At 40.8% G+C, this 17,586-nt stretch overlaps 1 protein-coding gene and 1 long non-coding RNA gene across 2 annotated transcripts in view; one reads left to right on the top strand and one right to left on the bottom strand.

Annotated features, from left to right (window-relative positions):
* LOC148594579 (uncharacterized) overlaps positions 1 to 17,586 on the top strand; it is a 576,515-nt gene that overhangs the window by 205,454 nt on the left and 353,475 nt on the right. The gene's annotated exons all lie outside the window — the stretch shown is intronic.
* LOC104574495 (phospholipid scramblase 1) lies at positions 1,559 to 6,525 on the bottom strand. The gene is made up of 6 exons (XM_010221754.2): positions 6,373 to 6,525; positions 5,660 to 5,702; positions 4,424 to 4,644; positions 3,600 to 3,761; positions 2,458 to 2,619; positions 1,559 to 1,834 (listed from the first exon to the last, which is right to left on the bottom strand). The coding sequence occupies exons 1-6, from the start codon at positions 6,493 to 6,495 to the stop codon at positions 1,778 to 1,780; spliced, it is 768 nt and encodes a 255-aa protein (XP_010220056.2). The 5' UTR covers positions 6,496 to 6,525; the 3' UTR covers positions 1,559 to 1,777.

Below are 17,586 nucleotides of genomic sequence, written 5' to 3'. Positions count from 1 at the left end.
TAATGAAAAATTTTTTAAAACAGAAGTTTGGAGGAATATGAACAAGAGCTGTACAACAAACATTTAACTATCCAGTTACTCAGCTAACAAAGTTTCTCTAGCAAAATGGTCTCTCTCTCCTGAGATTGGGGGATTTCTTTCATGTTCCTTCTTACCATAATTCTGGGAAATGTGGAAGTCTCAGCTTAAACTCCTTGCATCTTAATTAGTGAATACTGTAGCTGTATTCAGGTGCTCAGTTGCTTTGCCTTGTTGTCCTTCTTTTCTAATTTTTCTAAATACATGAGGCATAAACTGTAGCAAACTAATCAGTAGGCTCAAGCAGCATGAAACCCAAAAGTTTAAATAGACAACAGCATAATTTTTACAACTTAATTTTTGAGTTTTTCTGTCTTTAAGAAGCAACTTTTAAGCCAAGACATCTTTGTTTTGATAACACTTTACAGAATTGTTAAAACTTGAGACTGTAATTCTCCTTAAGTTACAGAAATTATAACCAGGCATTTTTTGCCTACCCATCTTGATGTGAACCTGATCATTCCTGACTGCTTAGATCCCCATATTCTTCTTTTACTCTTTACAGGCATGTATGTGAATGGTTGTGCCTTCTTTTTTTATTCAAGATAGTTGGTTTGATGGCACCTGTAGGGCTTATGCTAAATATTTAAACATAGCAAAATATGAACAATGAGATTTTGTGTTATATGAAGTAATGAGAAAAAAAAAAGTTAATGTGCCATTAGCCCAAGTTATTTAGATATCTTCAAAAACAACAACAAACAAAACAGGAAAAAATCTTATAGAATACATATGTTAGAGTAATTCTAGTGTCTATGGAAACTGCAGCTATTGAATGTGCTGGAGGTTAGGACTTCAGAGCTTCAGGTAAGGCTGAAAAGGCATACCCACTATGGTCATACATTTTCTACGTGAACACTTAGATAAAAAAAAATACTGACAGGTTTAGCCATATGAATCCATGCAAGTCTACTTATAGGCATGTTAGTTAGGTTTCTGTCATTATGACATCTATTCCGAGTGGAACTAATCAATCCTTGACAATAATTTTGACTTCAATAAGACTCCAGTACCACCAATTTCCAATACCACATTAAAAACAATTTGATAAAACATAACACTTTCCAAATAACAACAATTGAATTCCCTAGAAACGGTGCTGATTAATAAAAATGCACCTTCAGGAATTCCTATTCTGCAGGCCGTATTCTGCAGTGGCTGTAGCAGCAGACACTAAACAAGGCATAACATAATTTAAGACTTTCATAACAGCACAGACTGCTGTTTCTAATTCCTGAGAGCACCAAAAGGAGTCCACAGCAGCAATGAGGGGGCACGGGGAGGGCAGAGGAGGAAGTGGGTACATATAATTTCGTAAGACATTGTAGATGCTTGTGAACACAAAGGCAAAAATACTAAAGAAAGAGCCACCAGAAAAATCAAGACTTCTTCATTAGGCTGACTACTTATATTAATATTGGACAAAGTTACGTTAATTCTTAAGAGGAGAATACTTCCATAAAAGCGCCCAAGACTACTATGTGGAAAAAAGTTTATAGATTTCTGTAATTTACAATATTGATCTATACAGACAAAGGGTTCCGATGCGGATATTGTGAGATTACAAAAAAGAAGCTAGACTACACAGCAGTTAGAACAAGATCCATGCTTCTCACATTCTCGCTCGAGTTCTGTAATCCACTGGAAAGTCAGGCAACTTATTTTCTTCTTCTTTTTAAACAAAAAGTTCTAGATTTCATTACCAAACTCCTGTTCGCTGTTTATTATCTGCACCATGCTCAAAAAACATGAAATCCTGAGGAGGAAACAAAAAACAAAGTCAGTGCATCTCACAGTTAGAGCTCTGCTTGTTGTCTTGCAGGGCACTTTTTCTTCAAAAACCTTATACCTTAAGAGGGAGGTGAGGATCCCCCTTCCCACCCTCCATCAGTTGGGTCTCACCTATGAGCCACAGGACATCCATGGAGACAGAGGCAACAAAACACCCACATGGAAACCTCATGTCCCAGCTAGCAGAAGCTGGGCTCATTTTGTTAGCATTCTTGTCCTGCCTGCGTCTGACCTGTCTCAGTCCCTCTTGGCTACTGCAGATCTGAGCTCCTCTGGTTTCACCAGCCACATAAATGTGCTTGCCTCTATTACCGAGTCATTAAGGAGTCTTTCTCCCCCTAATGAGGTTTCTCAACCTCATCAAACACAAACCTACTCTTAAATATCCTTAGCATTTAATGCAGTATTTGATGAATAAAGTTAATAATCTGATTTTTTTTTTTTTTGCAGTCCTTACAAGGCTTTCCACACAAACTTAACAATAGGCTCTCATTCACTTCAAGGAGACCAGGGTTGCATCTTTTAGCAGCACAGCTTGAACATAGAGTTGAAGAAAACAGTTCATGTTCCAATGAATTATAGACTTACGATAAGGAAGCAAGCACCAATCATGACTGCTTTCATTTTTACATCAAGGTCCATTGGGAATGTGATGCCAAAATTGTCTGCATCTGTAAATGCTTCTTTCACAAAACCAGTCCACTGCTTAGAAATTCTCCCAACAGGTGAAGTTTCATCAAGGGACTTCACCTAGTTTAAAATAAAATGAAACTTTCAGTCTGTCCTTCATAATATTCCTTTCTGTAATAATCCCTTTGAAAGATCAAAATTGTGTTATTTCAATTAAAGCATTCTTATGAGGCATAGACATACTCCTAAACCATAATCCAAATGTATAGTTCAATGCTTTAATGGCGTTGGAAGACAGTAGCCACACATATGGGCACATACACACTCAACTGCAACATTGTCTTTTAGCCAATATAATAGATTATATTTCTTTATGCCATGTGTCAGGAACTGTTTAAGTGAGAATTAAATTACATTTTACTACTCCAATGCAGAGATTAGTGTTTTGTCTACATTATGTTACTCAAATCCAGTGCTCTGAGCAAGGTAAAAACTCTACATAATCTGCTAGTAAATAAAATGCTATTAAATGCAGTTTAGCAAGTGTTTTCAACATTTAAAATATTAAGTGTTAGAGTGATGTGCCTGACAGTTAATATAGTATCATTTGCATACACATTAATCACCACGATTTCTAAACAAAGCCAAGTAATGTAACTCTAAATCACTGAAATTTATGTTTTAGTTCTTGCTAACATTGGTTTATGTGTTCATTGAAAGACTTTTAAACAATTGACACAGTGGTTGTAGGAAGTTATTTTAAAAAGCATGTGGTACAGCAGAGATTAACATTTTGTTGTTGTTAGGGACTAACACTCAGAAAAGATTTTGCTACTACCTATGCCAATTAAGACGTTTGTGTGCAGTCACAGGCGATCATTCTCACTGATGAATGGATTCAAGCTGTCATTCTGGACATTTGACTTGTTTATCTAGAGTAATCTAGCTAAGAAGTGGATTATTTTAGCATTAAAGGATTATATGTGCTACTTAATATGTGCTACAGTTCAGTTGACAGGTAATAAGTGGAGCAGCTAGTTGCAAATATCAAACTACCATCTGAAAGAATATAAGTACAAACAATTTCTAGCATCACATACCTCAAAATTAATATCCTCACAACAGCTGCAGACAACACATGGGCCAATAATTTTCAGTATATCTGTTCTTTTTTCATCTTGAATGGTAAACTTGGGCAGGCAGGGATGCCAGTTCTGGACAACATAACCCACTGGTGTTCCTGGTGGAGCCTGAACTTCCAGCTTCACAAAGCAAAGAACAAACCCACATAAACCAGTTCACACCTTGAAACACTTGTTAGGCAAAAAACACTCTCATACACCAACCGCATGCAACTTCTTTTCCACAGCAACCAACCACATAGCTGTATGGGATTTTTCATGAATTTCTTCAGAAAACTACACACAAGTTACAAGTTTAAGAAGCAATTTTTGACTTTAGAATGATTTCAGGAATCGCATCACACCACAGTTACTAATATTTTGAAAAAAATCTTTAGCATATGTCAAATTTGCTGCTTTTACAACAGAATAGTGAAAACTCTAGCTGCTGCTTCCCAAAAGCTTATGCCAAAGGGCCATTGCCAGTATAGATTTCAGCACAAGCCACTCATTTCCCAAAGTGTTGCTAGATCAATTCTTTTGTGTTTTTCTTTTTTTTTGGGTGTGTGTGTGTGTTTTATTTTCTCCCCCTCAAAACCAGTAGTGGCAAAAGTGAATCTAAGTGCTGCAGCACACACTGACCTTCCCAGAACAGAGAGTCCCTGTGCAAAAGTCTCACACACGTCTCTTCCCGTTATTTATAGATGCAACCTGACTTATTTCCTCTCACCTCCGAATTTGAGGAAATCCCCTTTTAGAACAGTAATCCACAGGAGGGAAGGAGGTGAAAAGGAGCAGCTCACCTCCTGTAAGCAGCAAGGGAAACAGCATGAAGAACATCTGAGGGGTCTCTGCAAGTTTATCACCTCGCGGCCCAGGTTGTCAAGAATGTGGATGTTGAAAGGTCGCGACGGTCCACAACAGTTCCTGGTACAGAAGTCGGTGTCCTCTGCTGCGAAGTAAACTCTTTGCCCCAACGTATTCTTGATTTCATATTTGTTGTTTGTTTCAAAGCCAGTAATAACTGAAAATTAGTAATAGAAGGGTTAATTTATGATGTCTGTCTGTGCAAAAAAAGGGACAAAAAACAATATTAATTCCAGAGCTAATATAATGAAGCCAGACCTCTTCCTGAAAGCCTGTCAGAGACAGATAACAAAAAAGGAAGCCAACATGAGCCTGGCAATACAGGGAGAGCACAGAGATGTCCCACCACCCACTAGACCTTCAAACCATCTGCCACTGCAAGCAAAACGGTTATGAGTAACACAGCTCACAAGATCCCCGGGAAGAGTGACAGATGAGATTTAAAGAAACTGTTAAGTTTTATGCTGAAGAAAAGGACTGCAGAGGGCATAGATATGTTCGGTATCAGAAGACCAGAAAAACATAGGAGTCAAGACACACAGCAATAAAAATGGAAAGCAACAAAAGGCAAGGTGCTAATTTTAATTAATTTCTCTCACAAATATTGCAGGCATTATAGAAAGGAAATACAACAGAGTTAGGTGTTAGTTGAGAATTTTTTTTGTTTTTTTGCCTTTTTTTTTTTTTTTTTTTTTTTGCAAAAATACTCATAACATGACTTAGACATTCTTAAAGTGAGCAGAATGAGGGTGCAAAAGGAAAGTGGTTCAAGTTCAAACAGCAAGACTGCCTGGATAAAGGATAAGAACCACATGCAAATCTATGGAAACACATGAAATAAGACAGGACAGAAAAGATAATCTTCAAATAGAAAGACAGACATGTAGAGGTTATATTAATTAATAACACAGGAGACATTACTTCAACACTGGCAAAGACCATGTGTCTTAAGAGATGGAACAAGCTTAAAATCATCTTCTACCATTTTCTCCTTCTTTCCATTCCTCCACAAGTTTCTAAGGGGATTGGGACAGAAAAGGAGGGCAGGAAAGAGAAGTGGATATCCATAAAGAGTTTTGCCTTTAATAAGCAATGTCAGAGGAAGCCTAAACATTACAGTGCTCGTGATTGCCAGATTTAAACATTTCCCCCTATAAACACTTTTCACTTACTCTCAAGAAGTTCAATCTGCTGATGAATTAATATCTGGTCAATCTGGTTGAAACACAAAGCAAAATTAATAGTTAATGAGTTATAAATAAGAAAAATCTGGCTTTAAGCAGCATTGCATTTTTTCCATTGTAAAATGTAATTTTAAGAATCAGCATATTCTGCAGAGGCTAAATCATCTACTAGCAAATCTAGGAAAGGGGCTAAAAGTCCTCCATCCTTTAGAAGTCCTATGCTGTCCATTTATCAGCAGAGTATTTCAGGACACTAAAACAGAAGGCAAAAGCCATACCCGTGGTGGGCTTGCTAAAAGACACAGGGCTTATTGCCATGGTGCTCCCAACATCTATGAAGCCTCTCCAAAACACTTACGGAGAGCATCATGGAGAAAACTGAGCACCTGTAATGTGCTGCAGGTGCCCTTTTATTTGTTTATTTTTCAGATGCATACATATTATATGCAGCTTGCCAAACCACACTCCATCTCACATATAGCAGCTTTACAACACAGTAAAGAGGTTTAATGCACGGTGCCCACAGCCGCTATCTAGGACCCCACTTGGCAAAATACTCCGTCAAGTGGTGTTATCTTAACAAGCATTTCCATGCTCAAACTGCATTAACAGCACAAAAACAGGCCCCAAAGCAGTGACATTACTCAGCCGTAACACCACCACAGGCGGGTTTTGGCTTTTTCCAGCTGGGCCGCAGGTACCTGGGTCAGGTATTCCAGGCCGGGAGGGCAGTAGAGAGGAGGAGGAGGCGCAGGCATCCACATTACCCCCTCATTCCCAGGGGGCTGGTTCTGCATGGGGGGCACTGCCAGGCCGGCCGGCATTCCCGTGGTGTAGTACCCCGCTCCCGGAGGACCTGCGTTGTCAGGAGAGAAGCAGTTAGGCGACTGGGAGGTCCAAATTGCACCAAAGACCTTCATCGGATTCATTTGTTTGCGCTTTTGAATTATGAAGATCCTTGTATCTACAGTGTATTTCAGTTACAAACACCCCGGATTTCCTAAAGGACAGGACTGCAACATTCTTCTAATCCCCCCAGAGTAAAGCAAATGAGATCAATGTGCCATTCTTGCATGTAGCAGAAATGCCATGCAGACAAAGAAGGGCAATTCAAAAGTTAAACGCGAAGGTGTTCAAAACAAATAGTGACAATTATTTCAAAGTTGGGATGACCAAATACCTTTAAACATGAAAAAAAGTGGTAGCACTTGCAGTTACACAGCTAATCAAAACAGGAAAACTGTCTTAAAATTTCTTTATTTACAAGGAAATGTCCTTTTAGCAAAGTTATTTTGCAGCTTTCATATCCCATGAGTTTGGTTTATGAACCGTGCTTGCCCATTGCTTTAATGGGCTTTCTTTCAACGCTCTGGAAACCTGCAATTCCTGTATGGCGATGCACAGGAAAGAAACTGTTCCACAATTTATGAAGTAAGTCACCTCCATGTTTTTTTCGTGTGCCAGTTATTCCACAGGAAATAACAAGTTCTTGAGAAGTACTTCAGCATCTAACTGCCACTAGAGGGGGGCACAGGACCAAGCAGGGATGTGCCTGCTGCTTGGCCAGAGCAAGGTCCTCCAGCAACACTGCTTTTATTACAGAGACACCCTATGATCTTAGACACTTTATGACAAATTGCAAGAACAGCAAATGAGAGTTCAAAGACACAAACTATGATATTAATTGCCTTCATGGTAGGTAAACTGGACCTCTAATGTGATGCACAGAAATTCTGTATTTTATACTCAGAAGCAAGCAAGATAGAGAAGCAACAAGGAGTATTTTTGTGGAGTTCTTTGCATGAGGACAAAGAGTTGAAGAGATGCTGACCTGCAGACTTAGCTGATGTCAGGCAACTCTTGTCAAACATTCAGAAGGCTTTCATAAATTACATTTAAACTAAAACATTTAAACTAAAAAGTAAATTTAAAGAGTAAAACTAGTATTGCCTGAGCATCTCTAAGTGATTTTGATATTAAAAGATGACATTTGGCCAATATTTTACTCACCTTGCATTTCTGAGAATCGGCTTATAATCACTCTGTAAAACAACATTTTAATTCATGCTTTTAGTATACATAATTTAACAAAAAATCATTCAGAGTTCTCTGTTTACTGATAGTGAAAGAGAACTATCTAAATTGCATGGGGCAGCTGGACTGTAAATAAAAGCTAAAATAATCATCTCAGCTTCCAAACTACCTCTCTACTACAAAATAAGCCTGAACTCTACCTGCATCCATGCTTTGGGTACACAGAATCATCCTTAAGTCAGGAGAAAGTATAAGTCAATCCTGGAGCAGTTGAGACACCATGCTGCTCCCTATTCCCTCTTCATGATATTCCACTTTTGAAGCAGTACTAGTAAGTGCCTCTCTTGCAGTTTTTGTTTACACACAATAATAAAACTGTGGGCATTCAGAGCGGCCATCCCATGAATAAAAATGCTCACCATTTGTCTTTTTTTTTTCTCTCTCTCTCTACTCTTCCAGGATTTCCAAAAAGAGTTTAAAAAAGGCAGAAAGAACTTTTATTGATGCCAGTACCAACTGTGAGGCATACTGCTTTTAGTCTTTGGGATTATTAGATAAACAAGGCAGTGGTAATGACATTTCCTAAAGAAAGAGGTCCAAAATAGTTCAGAGATCCATAAGCAGCAGTATTAAAAAGAAGAGTAAAGGAACTCTTTACAGAATCAAAAGTTTTAAAATAATTAATAAACTGATTCATTCTTTAAAAAGAAGATAGCTAAGTTTCAGGAAAACTTACAAAGGCTTCAGAAATTCAATGGGTACTCAATTAGAAAATAACTACTTGCTGTAAAAGTTTTGGAGATTTCCAATTATTGAATTTGTGCAAGTCTTTGGCTAAACTCCTAAATAGTATATATGAATTGTTAGCCATCTATCAACCGCAGAAACTAATGATATATTTTGTCTGTTATGCTACTCACAACTAGTTCTGTTCAGCAATGATGTTCATTTAAAACTGAGAATTAAATTGAAACTGAAAACAGTTCCTTCCTGCTTTTCACTCTGTGAATGAAAATTAATATCAAATCAGGATGTTTAATGGTTCTGTAATGATATGGCATCCATTTTGGTTTCTATCATGTAAACAACATCTTTTGTTAATAAACTGATTTTAAAGCAATCTATATATATAACATATATATATATATGCACATACACACACACACATATAGTTTTTATTTCTGCCCAAGCATACTTTATTTACAAAGATACCATGCTGTTCTATGTATTTTAGTTGGATTCTAATCCCCAGAATAGTACAGGTTGAAAAACAAAAGTAATGGGAAATAATTTAAGATCATACATCTAATTCAAAAAGGAAGAAAATCTGAATGAGGACATTCAGACTACTTAGTTTAAGCATTCTCACAGAAGACAATATAGAATGACAAGTTTAATATGGGACCATATTAAAATAAGTTTACAAAGCAGTTAGCAGGAACAAAAGAAATTGAGCGATTAAAAAAAAAACAGTTATTGAAACTAGCAAAACATCAATTTGTCAGTTTACACCAAGAAGTTCCACTTACTAGCACTCCAGTGAAATACAAAGAATCACAGCTGCACCCTTCACGAAACCTGGGAAAGTAGAGACAGAAATAAATTGCCTCATTTCCTTAAGAGAAAGGCTTTACAGTAGCCCTGAATCATCACCCCTCTCCCACAACCATGCAGAACCACAAGTATTTGCCTCTACTCTCTTCCCTTATCGACTTTGGTTGCCTCCAGTTCAGTTACCAGAAGTACTGCTACCAATAACCACCTGCCTTTCTTGCACAATACAAGAAAACTCTGGAGAGCCCAAAGGAGGAGGAGGAGCGAAAGCTCTTTCATTCAGCCGTTGCGTCATGGAGTCAACGTTGGGCTATTGCACAACAGGAAGTTTCCACTCGTGTAACCTACAGTGAAGAAGGGACAAGCAGCCAGCCTGTTCTCTTTAGAAATGTCCTGATTCCAACTGCCACAGCTACGCAGAGCAATGCAAGACCAGTAACTTGAAATCTACATTTTCACCTCACAGAGTTCAGTAAGAACAGACTTGACAAACCGCTAGGTCTTGTTATTTCTAGTAGCAGCTTTTTATAAGCACGAGGCACATCTCAGCCCTGCTGGAGAGCGCATGGACAGGCCAGGAAAGGGGAGAGCAGAGTCCCCTGGTGCTGACCCACCTGGGATCAGCACCAGGATCAGCAGGTGCTTTGCTGTAGGGCTACACATATATCTGCCCCTAGCCCTGAATCCACTCTCTTGAAGACAGTACAGGCAAGAGTTATCAACTGGTTTTGCATTGCAGAAAGGGGCCTACCTAGAAGCAGCCAGTGCAGACAAAAGCAGAAGTGATTTTACCAGCAAGAAGGAAGCACTGAGGGCATTTGGGATGGTTGATGCAAAGCAGCTGTTTGTTAACTACAATTATTAAATAAAGCCTCTGAACCTTTGAAGGCCTCCCTGTTTCCTGCAGCAAGCCAACAAAACAAGCCTGGGAAAGGCAGAAACTTTCCGCCTATTCTGGGCAGATATCTGCATCTCATGAAAACATGAATATAACCCTGCAGTGCCTTCCAAACTCAGTTACCACAATACAGAAAGGAAATCAAAAGCTAAAGAAACCACACATGCTCAAGACCACATGTGGGTTAGCAAGCCGATGTGAACCTGAGACCCCCATGCTTCATTTATAGCAGTGGTCACAGGAAAACGGACTAAAATCGAGAAGCTGCATTCTTCATACACTTCTGGTGACTATGGCTCATATCACTCTTGCTTCCTCCTCACCCATAAGGGTTCCTAATCTCCGCTCTTTGCGCTCCTTCCGCAGCCTGAAGCCTTCCAGCCCGTGCTGGCACAGCGGCTGCTTCACTGCAGAACATCACTGGGGACAACAGGAAGGACCCTCTCCCCGCTCCAGCCAGGGTTTAGCCCCAGCACCTGGAAACAGCCAAAAACTCTTGGAAAGGAAGCAGAGGAAATACCAGCCCCAGAGGCAATCATTAAACAGTTGCAGTTCACAGAAGAGCAAGGAAATAACATTTCTAAACTTCTGCCTCCCCGCCCCCCGCTTTTCTTTTTCCCCCCCTTGCTGACAAACAGTTTCATTTCCCATGCAAGTCCCTGAAACGCAACCAAGAACGGGCTGGCGTAATCGGCACAAGCACAAGCATCCTGTACAGGGTCATCTAAATGCCAGCACATGCCACTTCCAAGAAGCGGTTTCTGGTTTGGAAAACAGACTTGGAAAGCCAAACAGTTGTAAGGCACTTACAGGTCCAGATTTTGCTCCTACATGTTGGGGAAACCTCATATTGGAGAGAAAAAAAAAAAAAAAGACTTAAGCTGGTCTAACTGGTACTTGCTGCTAACAGTTTTCCAAGGAAGAAGGAACAGAACTGTAGGTGGATGTAATCGTTTTGCTTTGATGCAGTGTGACCGCTCCTCAGCCCCCAAGGCCACCTCTCCTGAGACTTGAAGCCCCAACACCTGAAAACAGGAAAACCCAAACGAAAGCAAGCCAGGATGTGGGAGCGCATCCTCCCAGCAGCAAGGACACCGCTGGTGCCACTGCCGCTGCACTTGCTGCAGACTGGCACGGCTCGAAGTGCAGCCTGCGTGCTCCAAAACCAAGAGTTACGTTGGCACCATAACAAGCAACTGTTGCCAAGGGGGTGCGTTTTTAACTCCCCCTTCGCCACCGCTGACTGAAAGACACACGCACACGCGCGCGCACACACCTTTAGCGGTTCCTGAGCACCGCGCAGCGCAGGGATGGGAAAGGACCCCGCGAACACGCGAGGAAGCGACACGCACGGCCCTGGCCACAGCAGCCCGGTCCTGATCGCAGCCCCTCCTGGCAGCCCCGGCTCCCGCGGCCGGGGCCGCCTCCAGAGGCAGCTCGAGGGGGCGGCGGCGCCGGAGCCGCCCCGGGGGCGGGGGAGCCGCCGGGCTCGTCCCGCCCCGCGGGGCCGCGCAGAGGAGCGCGGCCCCGCGCGCAGGGGAGCGCAGCCCCCACCGAGGAGCGCGGCCCCGCGCGCAGGGGAGCGCAGCCCCCGCCGAGGAGCGCGGCCCCGCGCGCAGCCCCCGCGCAGGGGAGCGCGGCCCCGCGCGCAGAGGAGCGCAGCCCCCGCCGAGGAGCGCGGCCCCGCGCGCAGCCCCCGCGCAGCGGAGCGCAGCCCCCACCGAGGAGCGCGGCCCCGCGCGCAGCCCCCGCGCAGCGGAGCGCAGTCCCCACCGAGGAGCGCGGCCCCGCGCGCAGCCCCCGCCTGGCGCAGCCGCCCCCGGCGCTCCCGGGGGGAGCTGGAGCCGGAGGGCAAACCCGGGTGGGGGTTTTCCTGGCCGCCCAGGTTGGTGATGGCTCTGCCGTCCCCAGCACAGCACCTAGGACCAAAACCAGGACAGTTTCCCTCAGGAGGCACAGAACCATTCACACTTGCCTTGGCATCATCTTCTGCATCACCTTTTATACATACATCACATGGTATGTCCTCCCAGGGAAGGATAATGCTAAACAAATATCTCCCATGATTTTTACAGCACCATCTTCTAGCTGAAAAGCAGCTTTCCCTTTTTTTTTTTTTTTTTTTTTTTTTTTTTTTTTTTTTGCTGCTAAACACAGATTCTTTCTCGGAAACATCTGGCAGCAGCAAAAGAAAACCCTGGGAATGGTGCTTACCCTGATGTGCTATTTTTCTGAGGAACTGCCTGAAAACAGAGGTCAGCTGAGGAAAAGCTTCCCTGACTTTCTGTTCCTTTTGATGTCTGATAATACCATGACGTTACAAGTACAGATGAAGAACAACAGATTTATGTTCCTTAAACAGTTTAGGTCTGAAAAGGTCCAAAGATTCTTAAGGTTCCCTGTAACTTTATTAGTAGTTTCTTTATTTTGAAAAGAAAGCCTCTAGAAGGCTACCTTGAGTACAAGTCTGACAAAGAGAGACAATGTTATATTGCAGACTCCAGACATATATGGTGTAGGAACTGGAATTAGGACTGGGGGCACCTGTTAATTTCTTTGCTTTTTTTGATAAGAAATTTAACCTTCCAAACTGAAGTACACTAAAGACACACAACACTTTACCTTCAAAAATAATTGTATACAAGTGCAGTCTACAGATGGCCCCAAATTTACTGTTCTTTTCTGTTTCCACCTAGGTCCCATGGAGCTACTCACCATCCTTGATCCATGATAGTGGACCAATATAGGAGACATCTGAGAAAAAGGTCACCAAGGAGCTGTCAACTCACCTGTTTTTTTTGTCCCATGAGATGATGGTTCCACAACCATCACACACCTCCATATTTCCAATCTACCACCTAAAAGCAAAGGCTTTTGGTGGTTCCTGTTAAGTAAAATTTTCCCTACATTTCAAGATAACTGGAATAATTGCGTAACAGATGCAGTTAACATCAGCACTGCATAGGTTAGTGACCAATCTATGGAAACACCCTATTTTTATAAGGATAACCAGAGACTTGTGGAAAGCTTGCTACTATTAATGATAAAATGTTCCTGGCTTAAGGATAAACTAGTTTAAAATACTGAGAGCTTGCAGAAAGATGTCTTTAAATATCACTGTATTAAATTTAGTTTGTATAAAAGCAGGATTTTCTTTACAAAAAAAAAAAACAAAACCCTTATTTCAGATTAATTTCTTTCTCTTTCTTTTTCTCTTTTTTCTCTCTTTAATGTAATACTGAATTTTTCTGCTAGTTTCTTTAATGATTTTGGTCCAAAAAGGCAGGTTATTAGGCAGGCAGTGACCAATGGGGCTCTCAACAGACAACTCTGAAAGATAAAATTACCTTGTCCTAAGGAAAGGATAGTTATGAAAATTAATATGAACCTCAGCCTTCCCTAAAATAGGATATTAGAAAATGGTATGACATTCTGCTCCAACTATCATCTCTTACAGCTTACCCAATTACTAGCTCCATTCTCCTGGCCTTTAGTGTGGCCAGGATTGTACTCAGCTGTACAAAGCATTGAAAGCTTCACAAAAGCAATATAAAAATTTCAGTATCCCAGAGCATTTTCAACATGAAACATAGAAAGATGTTAAGAAATTGAGATGAATGTTGGAATGGGGATGCACATTGCAAGAGTTTAAAGAGAATAAGTTAGCAGGAGTTCATGTTACCTTTAGGTGAAATGTTGGAAGACATTTATCTAAAATATTTTACCTTATATAAATCCCAGTCTCCTTAGGTTTGCTTGCACATTGCTGCTGAAATTTAAGATGCTTCCTCTTGTTAAATAGTCTTATACAGCAGTTCAGAGGTTTTTAAAGGATTTTATTTGCAGTTTATTCAGTAAGAAAATACTTCAGAGACAGGTGCGTTAAGCTGAATCATAGTTTTGGTAAGATGACTTAAGAGCCCTCTTAGCAGTTTAAGGAGCACACCAAGACATTGCAAAGCACATCAAGGTGGCTGTAGAGCATTTGCTAGCTTAGCTTGTCAGCCTGTGCTTTGTCTTGCAGCAGAAAGCTGCATTTCTGCACTTGAATCAACACCTTCTGTGCTCACTTACCACGCAAGCGGCCACAGCAAATGGACAGATTGTTCCGCAGTTTGATTAGCTGCACAGTGGAAACCTGGATTGCAATCCAAAATTGTTTCTGTGATGCAGATTAATGGCAGAGTACATAGGAGCACTCCTGAAAATCACCTTAGGTTTTATTTCATCAGAGAGGTATGCAGGTGACGCTGCTCTGGGACCGCGACTCATGACAGCTCAGCCATGCAGAGCACGGGGTGGCTTCGGAAAAGCACATCCTAATCCAAACTGACACAGTTGCTTGGTGCATTGCATGCACTGCAAATCGAGATCGCCAAAAAAAACAGCCCATAATGCTAATATGGAGTATTTGAAACCTTTCCTATAAATTTAGAAAAGTTGTAGCAACATTTTTGGACTGCAGTAAAGTCAACCTTGTTTTACTTCCCAGCACTAAAGTACCACATATTTCAGTGAATGCCATGATATGAATAATGCTCAAGCTGTACTTCAGCTTGTAAGTCAAGCCCTTAAAAGAACTTTCAATCACATTGATGCTGCTAGTTGTTTACACAGCCACAGTGTTTAACATTCATTCATTCAGAAACTTGAATTCTATTGCCCAGCAAACATGACTTCTTGACTTAGGGAAGAATTTGTCATCTTTTGTATAAGGACATTTTCATCTTATCAGATAAAACAGAGATAACAGCATATCCCTTCCTTTTCCTTTCGGACATTTTTCAGCAGGAAGAAATGTGGCTTAAGGGGTTGGTTTGAGTAAAAGAACCTGTGAGAAAACTTACTTGTATGTATAGGAGAAGCTGATTAAGTTCTTTGCAGTACAAACCGTAGGTGCATTTAACACCACAGAAGTCAATGTTTGCATGCCAGAGAGCATGCCCTGCAGCAAGCGTGTTTGCCTTTCATGCCTACACACACAATTGCACAGAATGCAATTCACTTCTCAAGAGTTTGCAGGCTGGAAAGCAAACCCAGAAAGGCAGGTGGCCCTGACGGATGGGAAAAAGAATTTGTGGGTAATGCTTGTCCTTCTCTTCATATGCAGCAAAGGCAGAGGGCATCAAATTTCAGGTGAAAAATTAGGGGGTGCTGTCAAGGAAGGCAAAAAAAAATGTATCCATGAAACTAAGAGTCAACTACAACACTCTTCTGCATTAAAGATTTGTAACTATCCTTATAGGATTTTGTTTAGCTATGTCAAGCCTAACCAAATGTTTTCAAGTTCTCCTTTGAAACAGAAACTAGGTAAAAATCATTTCAGTACTGTAGAATTTTTGCTAATTCAGCAGCCAGATAATAAGATTGTTCAGTTATGAATTCCAGATTGCATAAAGCATTAGACCTTGTATTTTTACGTACTTTGTTCTAGCAATATAGTTCCTCAGACTATTGCTAATGATCAATATAATCATTTAAACATGAAAAGCAATTCCAACAGTGAACTCTCACCAATATCATCAGTTTTGTCTCAAGATATTTGAGCACAAGGGAAAAACAAAAGCCGAACAGCAGTATAAATGGCTGATCAATATTTGATATTGTTTCTAGATGTTTTTGAACAATTTCTTAGATAGAAGAGTAAATAAAGTTTCATGGTTGCCATTCATACACATTCTTGACTGTCAGCACTGCAAATGAACCAGCATAAGCTGTTTATAGTTGGAAACCAGGAGATAGAGAGGAAAAGAATGGCTTAAGCATGAAGAAAGAGGCTGCCACAATTTATAGCCTTTAGATTTAACAATGATACCACGAGCTTAATGTACAGTCTGTGTAAATCCTGTTTTCTGCTGAAGGGGTACTGATACTGCAAATGGATACTTATTGGTAGTGGGAACAGGAATGATTTTCTCCCCCAAAGCATAATACAAGCAAAATTAAAACAACATGTCAGTAAATGCTATTCAGATCAATTCTATGTACCCTTACTTGAAAACGCATAGAAAACTGAAGTTTAAAAGTTGTCTTTCTGAAAGTTCCAAAACATTGAGGATTAACCATTCTTTCAAAGTTTTTGCACAACCCAGTTCTTGGTCTTCAGCACTCTAGAAGGCACCTAACAACGTTAGATCCTTCAGCAGCAATGAAATGTCAATATTAATTGAATCCTCCCCTCTCTTCAGGATGTTTTCTCAGCTGCAAAGAGCATTTGTGATTTAATTGACCAGGTTCCTCTAGAGTCAGCCAGATTGAATAATAATAAATCAGTTATGTTAGGACACCTAAGGCCCTGAATTAGAAGCCTTCTTTTTTAAAAGCTACATAAAATAAAGAGTATAAGGAGAAGCCATTCCTACCCATGCCTGGCAATAATTTGTTGACATGGTGGTATTTTTGAATTAGGTATGACCAAAAAAAAAAGTCTTTTAACTTTAGTATTCCTAATTAGGTGCCTTAAGTTTGTCCACGAAGTACTAATAAAGAACAAAAGAAAAAATTGCAAACAGAGTGTTTATACTTATGACGTACATGAACATTCATTTATTTTACACACCCGAATAAGTGTGTTGCAATATGGGAATGCATACACAGACTAAGAACAGGATGTTACTAAGAGCAATAAAGTCAATGTGTTTTGTAAAAAAGCTCTACTGATAATAAATGTACAGGGAACACTGAAAATTTTATTAAATAAGCAGCTACAGAAGTAGAAAAAAACGTTATATCTGTAAGAGTTTATAAAGTGAATTCATATGTTAGTTAATGAGAATTAGGGAAATGTAGTACCAGGTGCTCCTTTTCTTAGTGGGAGAGGTGTGAGAATTGGAGAGGTATGGAAAGTGGAAATGGAAAAAGACAGGAAAGGGAAAATAGAGAAGATCTGTGAGATATAAACCCTATTCAAATTATCCAGCCTTATCCAGTGGGATGACATGCAGTAAACTGTTTTATCTCGCATGGATGACCTTGGTGTGAAGTAATTAGATGGGGAGAGATTGCTCAAAGTAGTGACATATCTCAGCATTGCTTTTTGGGCAGCACTAGGCCTGAAGACCTTATGCTTAGTGGCTCTAGTTAGGGTTAGGGTTAGGGTTAAGGAAGAGAGGCTGCACAGAGTCTGAAGGAGACTGCGGTTGGCATGGCCATGCCAGGGGAAATGTAGCAAGATATACTGAATGGTTCTAGGACAATTTTTGCTTTTGGGGCAGCGCTAGGCCTGATGTCCCTATGCTTAGTGGCTCTGGTTAGGGCTAGGGTGAGGGTCAAGGAAGACAGACAGCACAGAGTCCTAGGGAGACTGCGGTTGGAATGGGCATGCTAGGTGAAATGTAGCAGGATATGCACAGTGGTTCTAGGGCCATCTTTTCTTTTTGGGCAACACTAGCTCTGATGTCCCTATGTTTAGTGGCTCTGGTTAGGGTTA

Source organism: Tinamus guttatus, unplaced genomic scaffold, assembly GCF_059628265.1.
Source record: "Tinamus guttatus ecotype Peru unplaced genomic scaffold, ASM5962826v1 Tinamus_guttatus_pri_ptg000227l, whole genome shotgun sequence".
NCBI classification, from domain to species: domain Eukaryota; kingdom Metazoa; phylum Chordata; class Aves; order Tinamiformes; family Tinamidae; genus Tinamus; species Tinamus guttatus.
Note: the sequence above shows the minus strand (reverse complement) of the source record. Positions and strands in the feature narration are given on the sequence as shown.

Bases quoted from the DNA above. Each gene is read 5' to 3' on its own strand.
- LOC104574495 (XM_010221754.2), bottom strand. From the start codon at position 6,495: ATGCCGGCCGGCCTGGCAGTGCCCCCCATGCAGAACCAGCCCCCTGGG. The intron at 5,703-6,372 runs GTACCTGCGGCC...TGTTTCAACCAG, and splicing joins GCCTGGAATACCTGACCCAG to ATTGACCAGATATTAATTCA. The intron at 1,835-2,457 runs GTAAGTCTATAA...TTTCCTCCTCAG, and splicing joins TTGGTGCTTGCTTCCTTATC to GATTTCATGTTTTTTGAGCA.